The sequence below is a fragment of the Carassius auratus genome, linkage group LG28B, assembly GCF_003368295.1.
Source record: "Carassius auratus strain Wakin linkage group LG28B, ASM336829v1, whole genome shotgun sequence".
Classification (NCBI taxonomy): domain Eukaryota; kingdom Metazoa; phylum Chordata; class Actinopteri; order Cypriniformes; family Cyprinidae; genus Carassius; species Carassius auratus.
In genome coordinates, this window is record NC_039293.1 from 127019 (window position 1) to 140943 (window position 13925).

Here is a 13925-nt window from a genome sequence, read left to right on the forward strand (position 1 = left end):
ATGTATTTTTTTAATTAGCCTAAAAAGTGCATTCAAATCAGTTCGCCTCTTAGGGCTAATCCTGTTCTGTATAAACTCATTTCAGTCATTTACGCATTTTACAATCAAATCAAAACATTTCTAAATACTGCAGTGCTTAATGAATCAAACTGAACAGCTAGTTAATAATAATGACATATCAGAGTTGTATGTGTGAACGAAGTACGTTTTTGATTCATTTGTGTTGCCAGATCTAGCAATTAAAAATAAAAACCAAACAAGAAAAAGCCCATAATAAACTGATAAATCTTGAAAATAAGCCACATACCAAAATATAGTGACCTCCCCACTTTATGAACTCCATAAAATGGATTGCTATATGAGCCGGGCCCAAACAACAAGCCCAAAAATGCTTAATAAGCGATGCTTAAAACCAGTGGACATGTCAACCCTTCAAGAGCAAGTTTTGAGAAGCAGCCTTCCAAACATAAACAAAACATGACGGCTCGGTTGATAGATGGCTTTTTCTTCAGAAGAGTTTTTATCTGAAAAAGCAAATCAAGGAACACAAAATCAATACCTGTTGCTGCTGATAATTTATTGAGGTCTTATGAAGTGAAGCGTTCGGTCTGTGCAAGAAATTAAACATTATTCTCAACATTATTACCTGTAATCCAGAGCCGGAGGAAAACTTTTTTTTCCATGAACGGATTCTTTTGGACAGTTTGTTTTAATGAACTGGTTCAATTCACTTGTGCATCTACACAATTGCACAATAACAAATCATGTACACAGTTAATCATATCATTAAAGTAACCTATTATGATGTGAAGCTCATGTGTTCATTTTGAGTCAGAGTGACTCTCGGACACATCCGAAAGTTAGCTTGATTGGGAAAACTTGAGTAACTGTTTCAGTCTGATTGGGTGAACTGGTTCATACAGTTTACTAGAATTATTCGTTTGTGAACCAAATATCACTAGACAGTTTGCCTGAGGCTCTGGATTACAGTTAATAATGTTGTAAATAATGTCTCTTGCACAGACTGATCATTTCGCTTCATAAGACCTCAGTATATATTGTCAGGAGTCACAGGTATTAATTTTGATTATCTGAAGGTGAGTAAATAAACAGCTAACTTTAACAACAGATCTGACCCTTTAATGCTCAAAACATGCTCAACTCCTAACCTCGCCTAGTTTGAACCCTGGTTAGACTGAATCATGAAGAATAATCATGGTGCCCTTGAGCAAGACACTCAATCACAGGTCATTCGAGGGAAAAAAGAAACCTCCGCTAAGTGACAGATAAGATCTCATTTACTGCTGCAGAACATTGGTTTAGCTAGGGCAGACACCGCAGGGACAAGAGGAAAGAGGCTACGTCAGAATGAAAAACAACACTGCCACTTTTAATTTTTCATATTCTATTAATGGCTTTATGAGAACATACTTGGAGTCAGTCGGTCAGACCAGTGCAGATGGTCAGGAGTCCCTGCAGAATCGTAGTGAATACTGCGTTAGTGTGCTTTGCCCGTCATCTTCAGACGCCGTACAATCACAAATCAAAGAGCAGCATCTGCCTCGGCATGCTGGGAATCAGTGTCACAGTAGGATGTATTTACTCTTAACTTTCTCATTAGCTGTCATCACAGCTGCCAAAAGAACTTAAGTTACCTTGTCTTCACAGTCGACTCGCTCCTTGACACAAAACCACCCTCGTTCTGTTTCACCAATACCTGGGGAAATCTAGCTGATCATTTTGTCAAAGGAGAAAGATGCTTTTTAGCAACAGACTGTGTAGTTCCAGCATCTAGCAGCAGGGGTTCAATGACCTTTGCTAATCAGAAAAATTTTGCTAAATTTATAAAGTTTTTTTATATATACTTTCGGTTCTTGTTTTAATTTTAGTTAAGATATTAAGCAAAAAAATCTGATCCAAATGTGTGTTTTTAACACATATGTTAAAATAAAAAATGAAGACTGGAGTAACAATGCTGAACATTCAGCTTTGCTTTACAGGAACAAATGATATTTTTATATATACTCAAATAGAAAGCAGGTCATTTAAAATATAATAATATTTCACAATATTACTTTTGGTCAAATCAAATAAATGCAGCCTTGGTGAGCATAAGAGACTTCTTTCAAATGTTGACTTCTTTCTTCTTTTGCAATGCAAAGAACTAAAGCATTTCTGAGACTTTAAGTCACCATTATATGGCACATTTCAATAAATATGTGTATCAGTAGATGTTTTAATAGACTTTATGGGGTGATATACCATTAATCAAGAGTAAAAAATCATCTCAAAATGGACAAACATTAGGTAGAACAATATATCAGTCTATAACCAGTGCTAACACACAATTGCTAAGATTAAACCAACAAACCTCAAATCACCAGTCAAGAGTCCTTAACCACTAACACCCACTAACACCCCATCAAAGTTAAAACAATGTCAAAATCTCCACTTCATGGTGAAAGGCTCCTGCACACCGAGATATAAACAAACAAATCTAAGTCGATCAATTCACAACCTACGCTCTCTTGAGAGCATGCAGTTCGGAGAACTGAATTTTCTGAATTTATGACTGCACTTCTGTGCATTACAGCAAATTTGTCCAAAATCCCCAAGAGAAATAACGCAGAGAGGTTCACTTTATATGGAGACCGTCCTCTGGCGTCCATCAAATGTACACATTATAGGGCTCCTTCACTCGCCCGTCTCCCAGCTTGCCTTCAGTCCTCCTTGTGAAGGTCACGGCGCCACATTGTCAGTCGTCACATCGGAGGTTGTTCTACAGCAACACATGCACGGCACAACGGCTGCCATCGGATGAACCAGATGAAAGTGAAATGAATGGAAAATTAGTAATTTGCAGATGAACAGAGACGAATGTAGGTGATTAATCATGGGTTTTCATTTTAACACCACTGAATCGAACATCTGCAGAGGTTTAGGTGAAACAAATGGCCAATTATTTTATGCCGGCATAACTGATTGTACCAACCAGAACAAGGAATCAGAAAATACATGCAACTGAGAGAGGAAAAATAACTGGATTTCAGGATATGGGAATCAATAGTATCTCAAGATAGAGTAGAACCACAGAAGCAAGAAACAAATGACCAAAAAACAAACTAGCAGCTGCACTAAAAATCACTTTGAGTACCATAGCAATGCTATATCAACATCCTGTAAACATTCAAGCATCATGCCGGTGGTTTTTGCAGAAAATATAGTTTAAATTAACTACAAAATGCTGCGTTTATCTACAAATATACAACATTTTACTAATTCACAGCCACTCTTTCTTTTAACAAGCTGCTCCTATTTTTTTCTAGTTAAACTACAGTCAATCAATCAGTAAATGTCACAGGAATAGTTTCATATGAGTAATGAATCATTTATTGATGACAACAATCCATATAAAATGAGCCAATTCAAGAAAATGAATAAGACTTGCATGCAAAGTTTTTGTAATTATGCTAATTATTGGGAAAAAGCAGCTTGTTAATGCAAAAGCTACTCTGAAAATAACCAAGCTACTGTCACGCTAAGCTAGCTTAATGAACAATCATAACCTACTTTGTGGTACAACAGGCTGCATCTACTAAATTGAGTTCACATGAAATATTGTGGGCCACAAAAATATGACCCATATTCTTTCTTCAGTGGGAACTAGAATGCCTGACAAAACGAGTGTTTTTGATAACCCGATGATAAAGGAGGTGGCATCGTTCTCTGAAACCGCAGGAGGACCAGGGCACAGTCAGGTACTTTCCAGAGAAACAGCCAAAAATAGCCACCATTTCCACTCAAACGAGCGCTCCACACAACAGGGGCCAGCACACACACACACACACACACACGGGAAGTCGGAAGCGCCGGAGGGAACGGGATGTGGACGGTACAAAGATACACACTACCGTGACACTCAAGAACACTTGTGCTAAGAGGTTATTTCATTAAACGCTTGAATCTCTCATCAAGTAGCCACAAGAAATGCACTTGTTTTCCAAAAAGCAGCCGAACGGTCAGGCCTCGTCCTCCTTTGGGCGATGCATTTGCTGGTGTTGTTTATCCAAGCCAGCAGTTAAGACTATTCTTATTTTGGCTATTTATAAAGCAGACTGTGGTTTATTGGAAGTGCACCAGACGACATTGTGGAAACGGCAGTGACTTATTCACCACTTGCACACAACACAAGAGCGTGTGAGGTCAGGATATTGTTTTTCTTGACTAGTGCACTAGAGGCAACTGTAGAAGCACACATTTATCATTCCCTCTCTATTTACTTCAGACCTGTTTTCCTAGCATTAGCACTGACGATTGGTGGTGGGTTGTTCCTGTTGTCAAGTAACAGCTCGGTATGTCTACAAAACAAAAAGGTTTAGATTTATAGTAACAAACATGGATGTTTTATAATGAGACACCATTACAGAATTCAGAATTCAGAGTTGTTTTCCCACCAAAATGATATCACTTCCTGGAAGCCGATGTCATACACTGGCTTTTGTTAGAATTTACAGACAACAACAACAACAAAAACGATAAATAAATTACCAAAAATTTTCTGATTATAGCTGCACATTTTATATAGTGAAAAAATAAAACAACATCTTTGGAAATTTAAATTTAAATGTAAAAATGTATCCAAAATAAATAAATATTTTCATTATGAATCTGCTCCATTTTCCCAGACATGATAAAAATGTACACTTTAAATATATACATAATTTAATTTGGTCTTTTAGAAGCAGACATTTAATTTAAAAAGTTTAATATTTTATAAAAATAAAAATAAATATTTTTTCAAGAATTGGAAAAACAGTATAAGTTAATTTGGTCTTTATAATATTATATAAATTGCTTCCAAAGCAGTGCAATTTGTAAAATAAAATAAAATGACTGCTATATTTACTTAATTAAATATTGTGATAAAATAAAAATTAATATTTAGATTTAGATTAGATATTTTATTCTAAATCTTAATAAATAAAAATACCATTTGATCCATTTCCCCATAAGTAGGACACTTTAAATACAATAAACAATTTTACATAATACAGTAATTTATATTAACATACACAATCACAATATTGTGATTAATGAAAATAAACTACTGCTTTCCATTTTTAACATTAGTATTGCATTTTATCCAAAATAGTATAAAGTGTGATAATTTTCACAAAAGTAGAAGAATTGTACCATGCGAATATGATTTAATTAACTCTTTTAACAGTAAACTAATATATAGATGCCTTCAAAGCAAACACACAAGAATTTAAAGCTGCAAAAACACCAATTTAGATTCGATGGGCTCTTGGTTTCATGGTATGGTTTCACATGAAAATGTACTGCACAGTTGGAAGGACCCAGGTGTGCTGTTTTTGTTGGTTTGCGCAGCTTGATTTCACCAGCAAACTGAAAGACCTTGCAGGGAGAGTCAGCACAGCCAACGCTTTCATTTAAACACATGCCCAATTCAAAAGAACATCGGCGTCTGAAGAGAGACTGCCGTTTTGTGATTAGCGTCCAGGTCGGTGTGATTTACTCGAGACCCGGCCAGTTTTATATTCCCAGGTCTGCCAAGTTTCCACACGAGCTCGCTACTTTCCTTCTGTGATTTACACAGCTACTGCGAGCAGCTGGAAGATTTTTTTTTTTTGCCGTTCTGGAGTTGAAGTCTCTCTTGACGGAGCGCTCATTCAGCGGGCCTGCAAATCCATGAGGGAAAGATAAATCCTGAGCGCTGGACTGAATACATCACTCCGGAGTGGGAAAATTAAGCTTTCAGTCAGTGAACAGGAGGAAAAAAAGAAAAACATAAACGCCTGAAGAGGGGCAATCAACTAAATACAAGATATGAAGGAAAGAATGTCGCCACTTTAATCATTTTGTTGATGATTAATGAAAGGAAGTCATATATTAAAGCTTCAGGCCTTGGGTACAGTGTGTGTTAAATCGAGTGAAATGAGATGCAGTGATTTCAACAGAGAGTTCAGTGGTGTTAGAAAAAGAAAGGTTGTTATGCAATGATACGCGTAACCTTGCTGTACCATTCTGAGTCATGGAACTGTAGCAAAACGATCCACTGGAAAGACTACAGTACTGAGTGGCACACAAAAACAGAGAGTGAAGGAAAGAAACTGAGAGAGGAACTGACAGATATTCAGAAACGAGCACCATGGGACCGTTTTAAGGAGGTCATTTTACCCTTTTAAAACGAAGGCTGAGGGAATGACGGAGTAAAAAAAAAATGAAGCAACTCAAATCCTCTCTGATTGAACCAGAGTCTCTCAAGGGTGATAGCCGCCACGTCAATCCAAGTTGACCCACAGGACCAACAGAGACACCTGCGCTGCCACAGCGAGATGATGATGCTGTGACAGCACAGGGATTTGTTCTGGCACAGTGATTTCGGTTTGGCCAAGTGACTTTATCCACTCACAAACAGGCGTTTGGGATCCTTCAGCTCTTAGATTTTAGCATGGCAGATAAAGATCCTGTGGAAACGCATGGGTCAGTTTCGGCTCCTTAAAAACCTGAATATGCCACTTTGCTAATCTTATAAGGGGTTTAGTCATTCGACCCATTATCAATATCATCAAAATGAGAATTCCATTCGATATTACTTACAGTCTGGCATTCCTCATTAAATGAAGAGGATCTATTAAGTAACCATAATTATGACCTGAAAGGATTAATAACACGTTGGGACATTCATATTATGTACGGCTTGGATGATGAATGTATCACTCAATGCCCAATTATTGGCTTTTGCTTGAGCTCAAGTACAATTAACAAAATGAAGGAACCATTTGCATAAGTTAATTACATAAAAATGCCAGCCTTCGGCGACATTTATAAAAATGTCAAGTGCTTCAGGAATCCAATACTTGATGTAAGTGAGGTGACCAGCCATTAAGCCAAAGGAGAGGTTAGCTTGAAATTCAAAATGTGCAGAATAAAACAACTGTACAAATACAGCTTGCATGCTAACCTTAAAAGCATGCAAAAAAAGGTTACTAATTTGCAAATGCTAATTTGTCTTTGTTGTTTGCTGATCAGAAAGTGCATTAAATCAGGTAACAAATAAAATTACAATCCTTTTTGCAAGACATGAATCAAACAAATCGGCAACCTGAATCTCTTTAGTAGCTATTAAAGGGACAGTTCACTCAAAAAATTCTAAATATTTAATATACATTTTAAATTACTAGTTTAAATAAATTAAACACAAATAAATAATAATATGTAAAGTAGCAAATAAAAAATGCACGTTAAAATACTAAAGCTTAAATTAAAACCAATATTAATAATTTATATTATATAATATTAAATATTACTTACACCCTCTCTTTTTGTTTTCCACAGAAATAAGGCACATATGAAACTACAAGAGGGTTAGTACATATGTATATATATTTTTTTTGGGGGGGGGGGGGTGTACTATTCCTTTAAATGAAAGGATAGATATGCAACAACTGTTTGCAAACATTAGCATTTCATGCTAACATGACTGGATTTTTTTCTAATTTTGCTTTGATGACCACTGAACGAAAAACATTATCATATGTAGAAAATGACTCTACAAATGAGGAAAAAAATGACTCTACAAATCCCTAATAGTCCCCTTCTGAAGCCAGCTGATTTATACTTCTGCGTCAAACCTACACTGTAGCCTATGCATAGACGCATGACCTAAACTGTAGCCTATGCTGTAGCCTGACGTGCACCTCTCCAAAATTCTAACAGTGCATCAATTTTACATGCCGCAAGCACTGTGATTGGTCTGCTAGAACCCCTCCCTCCATGTGTACTTGAGTTTTGTGTGTTTATGTGCACTTACATACATTTTAATGTTACACGTTCTTATATAAAATAAAACAAACCAAAGAACAAGTGTCTTTCAATTTATTGTACTACATATCATTATACATCAGTAGTTGTCCGTGACCAACAATATTAATCTGCTGTGGTACAAGGCCAAGCGGCAACCTCCCGCTCTCTCTTGTGAAGCCCATACGGAAGTGACTAAAACTGTAATTCATCGACTGGCCGCTTGAGGCTGGCTGCAAAAGGGAGTCAGTCCCATAAACTCCCCATGTTAAAATGGCCAACTTTACAGCAGGAAAAAAAAAGTTAACAGCCAGGTTCAAAAAATTATTTTGGTCTATATAGCTAATTTTACCCTTCATGACAACTGTGAGGGGGGTGAATTTTTTTATAACTCATCCATTTAAATTATATTAAGCCTTAAAATTCTGCATAATTAAGGGTGTGGCCACTTGAGTGAAAGGTGGATTCCCGCTGCTGTCACCATCGCCGTTCTAGGAGGGCATGGTTTCAGCAACCAGCTCCCACCTTTTTGCCTATTTTTGATTACCCCGGAGTGACGCACGGTGATGCGCTGCCAAGATGGCGACAGCCCACTCCGCCCACTTTTGGTTTCAAAAACTCTCTTCCGAAACCTATGGGTGTGGTCACGGACACTACGTCCATGTTTTTAAACAGTCTATGTACAAGACCTTGTGGAGATGGAAAGAATGCCATCTTCTCTTGTTCCGTTGTTGTCTCACTTTGTAGTTTTAAATAATTATTTAATTATTTGATATTTATTTGCCGCCGTCACGGCTATAATGCTTCTCTGACGAGCCGCTTCTTGTTCTGCATGTCAACGCGGACAATGCTGCAGAAGAATAAAAGAAACCAAATGCATAGCCTTCGGTGTAAAGGCTACGACATAGGTCTGACGCAGAAGTATAAATCAGCCTTTAGTCCTCACAACAAAGATTAATCACAGCGCTAGACAAGGAAACATACTCATGTACACCGTGTTAGTCACTAGAAATGCAAATCTTACCTTTAAGCTGATCTGCAACCACACTTGGTCCAATCCTTTCTGTAACTCGCCCGTCTTCTCGCAAGTACCGGTCATCCAAAAACTTGTCCGTGGCCTCCGAAAGGTGCACCTTCCCAGCAACACCTAACTGCTCCATAAGATTGGCTAGGTTGACATCATTGGACCAGACGTCGAACTTAAAACGCTTCATGCCGAGGATCCCGCAAAGCACGGTGCCAGTATGGATGCCAACACGCATGTTCACCATCTCTTTCTTTTCTTGACAGAACTGTTCAATGGCCTGGATCATCCCAAGCCCCATCTCTACACAGCAGTATGCGTGGTCCTCTCTTGGTTCGGGACAACCAGCCACGCAATAGTAACAATCTCCCAGCGTGCTGATCTTCTCGCAACACGTGAGCTCACACAGGCGATCGAAGCGCCCAAATAAGTCGTTGAGGAGTCCCACCAGGGCATGCGCTGACTTATTGGCGCTCATCTTGGTGAAACCCACAATGTCCGCGAACAGGATGCTGACCGGCTCCATGCGTTTCATGTTGAACGGCCGAAAGATGATCTGTCCTCGAGGTATTGATGTCTTTTTGTGTTTGGTGCTCTTTGGGCTGGAGGCACCTGCAATGACTGCTCCCGTTGAGTAGCGCTTAACCGAGTTGTCATTGTCGTCATCGCTCTGCTTCATGAGCTCATCAGCCACCCTGCGAGGCATCACCGAGTGGATCATCCGCTCCTTCAGGGCCTTTTCCACCTCCAAGTCTTTCCCATGCATGATGGCTTGGCCGACCTTGAGGAACGTGCTGCGTGAACGCACTTCGGACATAATAAAAAGGTGGATGCCAATGACGTGGGCGCAGACATGCAAAATAGCCCTACCTGGGATCAGCCAGTAGAGCGTTTCCAAATGTTCCTCGGTGGAGTTCCTCCAGCCATTGCCTTGAATCAAATGCATCCAGCCAAGAGTCTCAAAAAGCACTGAGTAGAGCAAGCCGAGCAGGAGCGAAGCATACAAACGGACGTGGAGGAAACTGTACAGTAACGAAAGCACCTCCATGCCTAGAGAGAAGGTGCCAACTGGGGATAAACAAGGAGCAACTGGACCTTCACTGCGGTTGGCTTCAAATGTCAGATTTTTATCCTCTGCACCACTGAAGTCGCCTGCGTCCTCTTCATCCTTCAAAGGAGGATCATTAAAGTCATTAAAGCCAGAGGTCTGTATCTGAGGTGCAAGAGTGAGGGCAAACGTCACCACAATGAGCAACAGCGAGGCTTGATTGTAGCAGTGGGCGTAGAACCGGGTGAACGTGAAGACGAACAGGACAGAACAGAGGAGTAGGAAGGCAGCCGTGGGCAGTAAGAAGGCAGTCCGTTCACATCGATTAGCATTAGCGATGAAGAACAATCCCCAAAGGAGGCTTGCGGCCGCCAAGTAAAACAACACACAGCGGAAACGCCGTTGCGTTTGAGGGAGACAGCGTTCGCGGCAGGCTTCCTCCAGAATGTTGGAGTCAAACTTGGGGTTCCAGAAATGTCCAGCCGACCTTTCAAACAGCTGCGGCATCTTCCTTTGAGTCCGGAGGCCTTTGACCACTGGTCTGCGGATGGCGGATTCGCCTGAGCTACAGCTGGAGGAGATGCTGTACTTGCAATGTTTGGAGCCCCCGATGATGCTGCACATGGCGCTGGCGCCCAGACTCCCACGCTGCTGTTTGTGTGGCTTGGTGCTGCTGATCCGCACAGACACAGCACCATTGCCGCTGGAGTCACAGCTTACTTCGCTGTTGTGAAACAGCAGATGTTGATGTTGAGGAGAAGCCATGATACCGTTTAGATCAGAGGCAAGCTGGGAGTGGTGCTTGGGTGGAAAAAGAATCAAGAGGTGGAATCAAATGGAGATGGCGGCAAACAGCTTTGACGACTAGAAGATAAAAAATTTACTCAGGCATTTATAGACAGTTCCAGGATTTTGAGTTTTGGTTATTTCACCTCATGACGTCAATAGCGCATTCCTCTTCTCTTCTGTCTTTCTTGACGCACATGGGTCGGAGAGGTTTATCCTAGGCGCATAGAGTCTTTCGACTTACTACAAGTGAATCAAAAATGTTCTCTCACCGATGAATCAAAGTTACATAATAACACCACAAAAATGAAGACTCAGGTCAAGGACTGTTTGCTTTGACTCCTTAGGGAACTTCTTAACTCCATTCGGATGCCAAGTGCACAATTTTCCTCATAAATGAGCCATAACATTGGTTTTCAAGAATAAAAATGTATTTATGAGACAATTTAGAGGACTGTCAGCATTTATGCTTGACGTAAGTTATGGTATTCCCCATATCCAACACAGTCATGCATAATAAAGTACAAAAACTCTTGATCAATTAAACATTTAAAAAGTCCAGCAGCTGATGAGTATGTAAAAAACAAACAAAAACAAAAACCAAGATGTGTTTTTACATTATTTAAGCTAATAGAGAACAATAACTCAACACGGTTTCTTAAAAGTAAATCGTCCGCCCTCTTTTGACTCCGCGTCCTGTCAGACGGACATAAAGGGCACAACAGCGTTACTGTTGTTAAAAAATACGTAGAATTCAGTCAGTCTTCTTCTTAAACGGCCTGTAGCGTTTATTTTCTCTTGTCTGGAGCACCGACCTTTCCTGATTCCAGCTCCGAATCTTGCAAGCGCTTTTATTGCGAATTAAATGTGCGTAACGGGATAAAAATCATGAAGATTGCGCAAATGAATTAACTTATCATTCAAGATGCATAAATGACTGTGTGTCCAGGATATCACCACAGACGCAAAACACTGTGATCTTAATTCGGGTTTTGCTGTTTGATAGCAGTTTAAGCCATTTATATCAATGCACGTTGTAAAAGTGCTTTAAGTGAAAAATTAAATCACTTTGCTGGTCAGAAGTCATTTAAGTTTCCTTTCCTCGTAGAGAAAACAGAAAGACTGCACTTCTCTCTCCATAGACTCACAGTGGTGAAGTGCCTCTTTGGTTTCTCTTCAGGACTTATTTCCACGGGCAGTTTTTCCAGTGATGTCCACACAAATCTCTTTCTCAGCCGGTTCCTCTATGCTCCCCATCAGCGCACAGCTAATTGGCTCTCGTGACACATGCCAGTGTATCACAGTTGACTCGTGTGCTTTCGCGCAGCTCGGGTGCGCCGGTGGCCATCAGACTTCAGTGAGATCTCCATCTGTATTCGCAATCCGACGCGGTGTCTGTACAAGTCCAGCAGATGCTGGAAATACATTAAAGAGGTGGGGATAAAGGCGTGCGTGCACGCTCCGGAGACAGAAACACAGGACGGGTGGCGAGCACGCACGCATTCACATGGAGGGGGGCTCTTCTCAAACCGCAGTGTTCGCGTCGGAGCGCGTCCCCAAGACTGACGCGCGTCACCGAGAGCTGTCAAAAGGGGTTGGATGTGGAGGGGACGGAGGGGGTAAGGGTGGGGGTGTTGGTATGGTCCAATCAATGACGTGTAATGCAGGGGGAGACACAGCTGTCATATTGAGAGCAATATGGAATCAACCAGACCAATTTAGCATTGACTTGACACCACTAGATAGAAACACATTAACTTTTATATCTGTCTGTCTGTCTGGTTATTTTTCGTTGTTTTTTATAGATAGATAGATAGATAGATAGACAGACAGACAGACAGACAGACAGACAGACAGACAGACAGACAGACAGACAGACAGACAGATAGATAGATAGATAGATAGATAGATAGATAGATAGATATTTATTATGATTTATACTGTACATTATCTGAAAGCTTTCCACTTATGTATGGTTTGTTAGCATAAGGTAATATTTGGCTTTGATACAACTATTTGAAAATCTGGAATCTGAGGTTGCAAAATGGCCTTTAAAGTTGTCCAAATGAAGTTCTTAACAATGCATATTACTAAGCAAAATTAAACTTTTGATTTTTATGGTAGGAAATTTACTAAATATCTTTATGGAACATGATCTTTATTTAATATCCTAATGATTTTCAGAATAAAAGAAAAAATCTATAATTTTGACCCTTATGTATTGTTGGCTATTGCTACAAAATTCACCCGTGCATGCGACTTATGACTGGTTTTGTCCTCCGGGGTCACATATCAATCATATTGTAATTAAATAATCATTGCTCGGTTCCTGGAAGTCTTCGCTTTCCAGATCAGCTCTGCCAAAGGGTTTATGAAACATTTTTCCACAATGTTTTCCGTAATACTCACCAAATCCACCAATTTTGCGATTAAATGTTGATCCCAGTTTATGAAATTATTCCCAAAATAAACCGTAAGTCTTTAATCCGCATGTTTTAATTAATAGAGTCTCTTTTCTCGGCTGCTGTGTTAGCAACTGTGGCTGAATCAAAGTGATTATGTTGTTTTGGAAGCCGGCGAGAGGCTAAGATGCGTAAAAAGCTTCAGAAGACTGTTTCAAAGGGATTCCCAGGAGAACTGCAGCCGTGTGTCTCTCTAGAGCTGCTGGGTCATGACACAGAAAGGTGACAGGTTTCTTACCACAGTACACTGCTTGTTCTTAGGGTAAATTATGTTGTTTCTGAAAAAAAAAAAATCAAAAAGAGCGAAACCATTCATGGAATGCGTTCTAATAAAAACCTCTCAAGAACAAGTCCATGTTATATTTCATCCCAAAGTCAATGGGGATATTTTCACTGAGGAAAATAAAGGAACAATGAATTATTTAACTACATTATTTTCATGCAATTAAATGCACTGCTAATAATAATAATAATAATAATAAACAATAGAACATTTATTTTTGTTTTCTGGGGTGAAATTGAACCCAGACATCTATTTGTGATATTCACTCAATAAAACATATGTTTTTCTACTCACACCTTTCGGTTTACTGAAACACAACTCACGAAGACAGAAAATGTCCTTGAGAGACACCATTCCCTTTGAACATGTTACACAGTCCCCCGTTACAGTTCACTCGCACACCTCCCTCTGAGTTGGAGTCACGACGAGCCCGAGCTGCTGCAATGCAGCTTCCAGACCTGCTCTCCAATCACATCTGAGTGCAAGACAAACTTC

General features: G+C 39.8%; 1 protein-coding gene across 1 annotated transcript in view; it reads right to left on the reverse strand.

Moving 5' to 3' along the window:
• LOC113067623 (adenylate cyclase type 9-like) overlaps positions 1-12252 on the reverse strand; it is a 47763-nt gene extending 35511 nt beyond the window's left edge. The window contains exon 1 of the mRNA XM_026239986.1: positions 8852-12252. Coding sequence (XP_026095771.1) covers positions 8852-10664 — 1813 coding nt within the window. The 5' untranslated portion in view covers positions 10665-12252. The remainder of the gene's footprint in view (positions 1-8851) is intronic.
• Positions 12253-13925: the final 1673 nt, after the last annotated feature.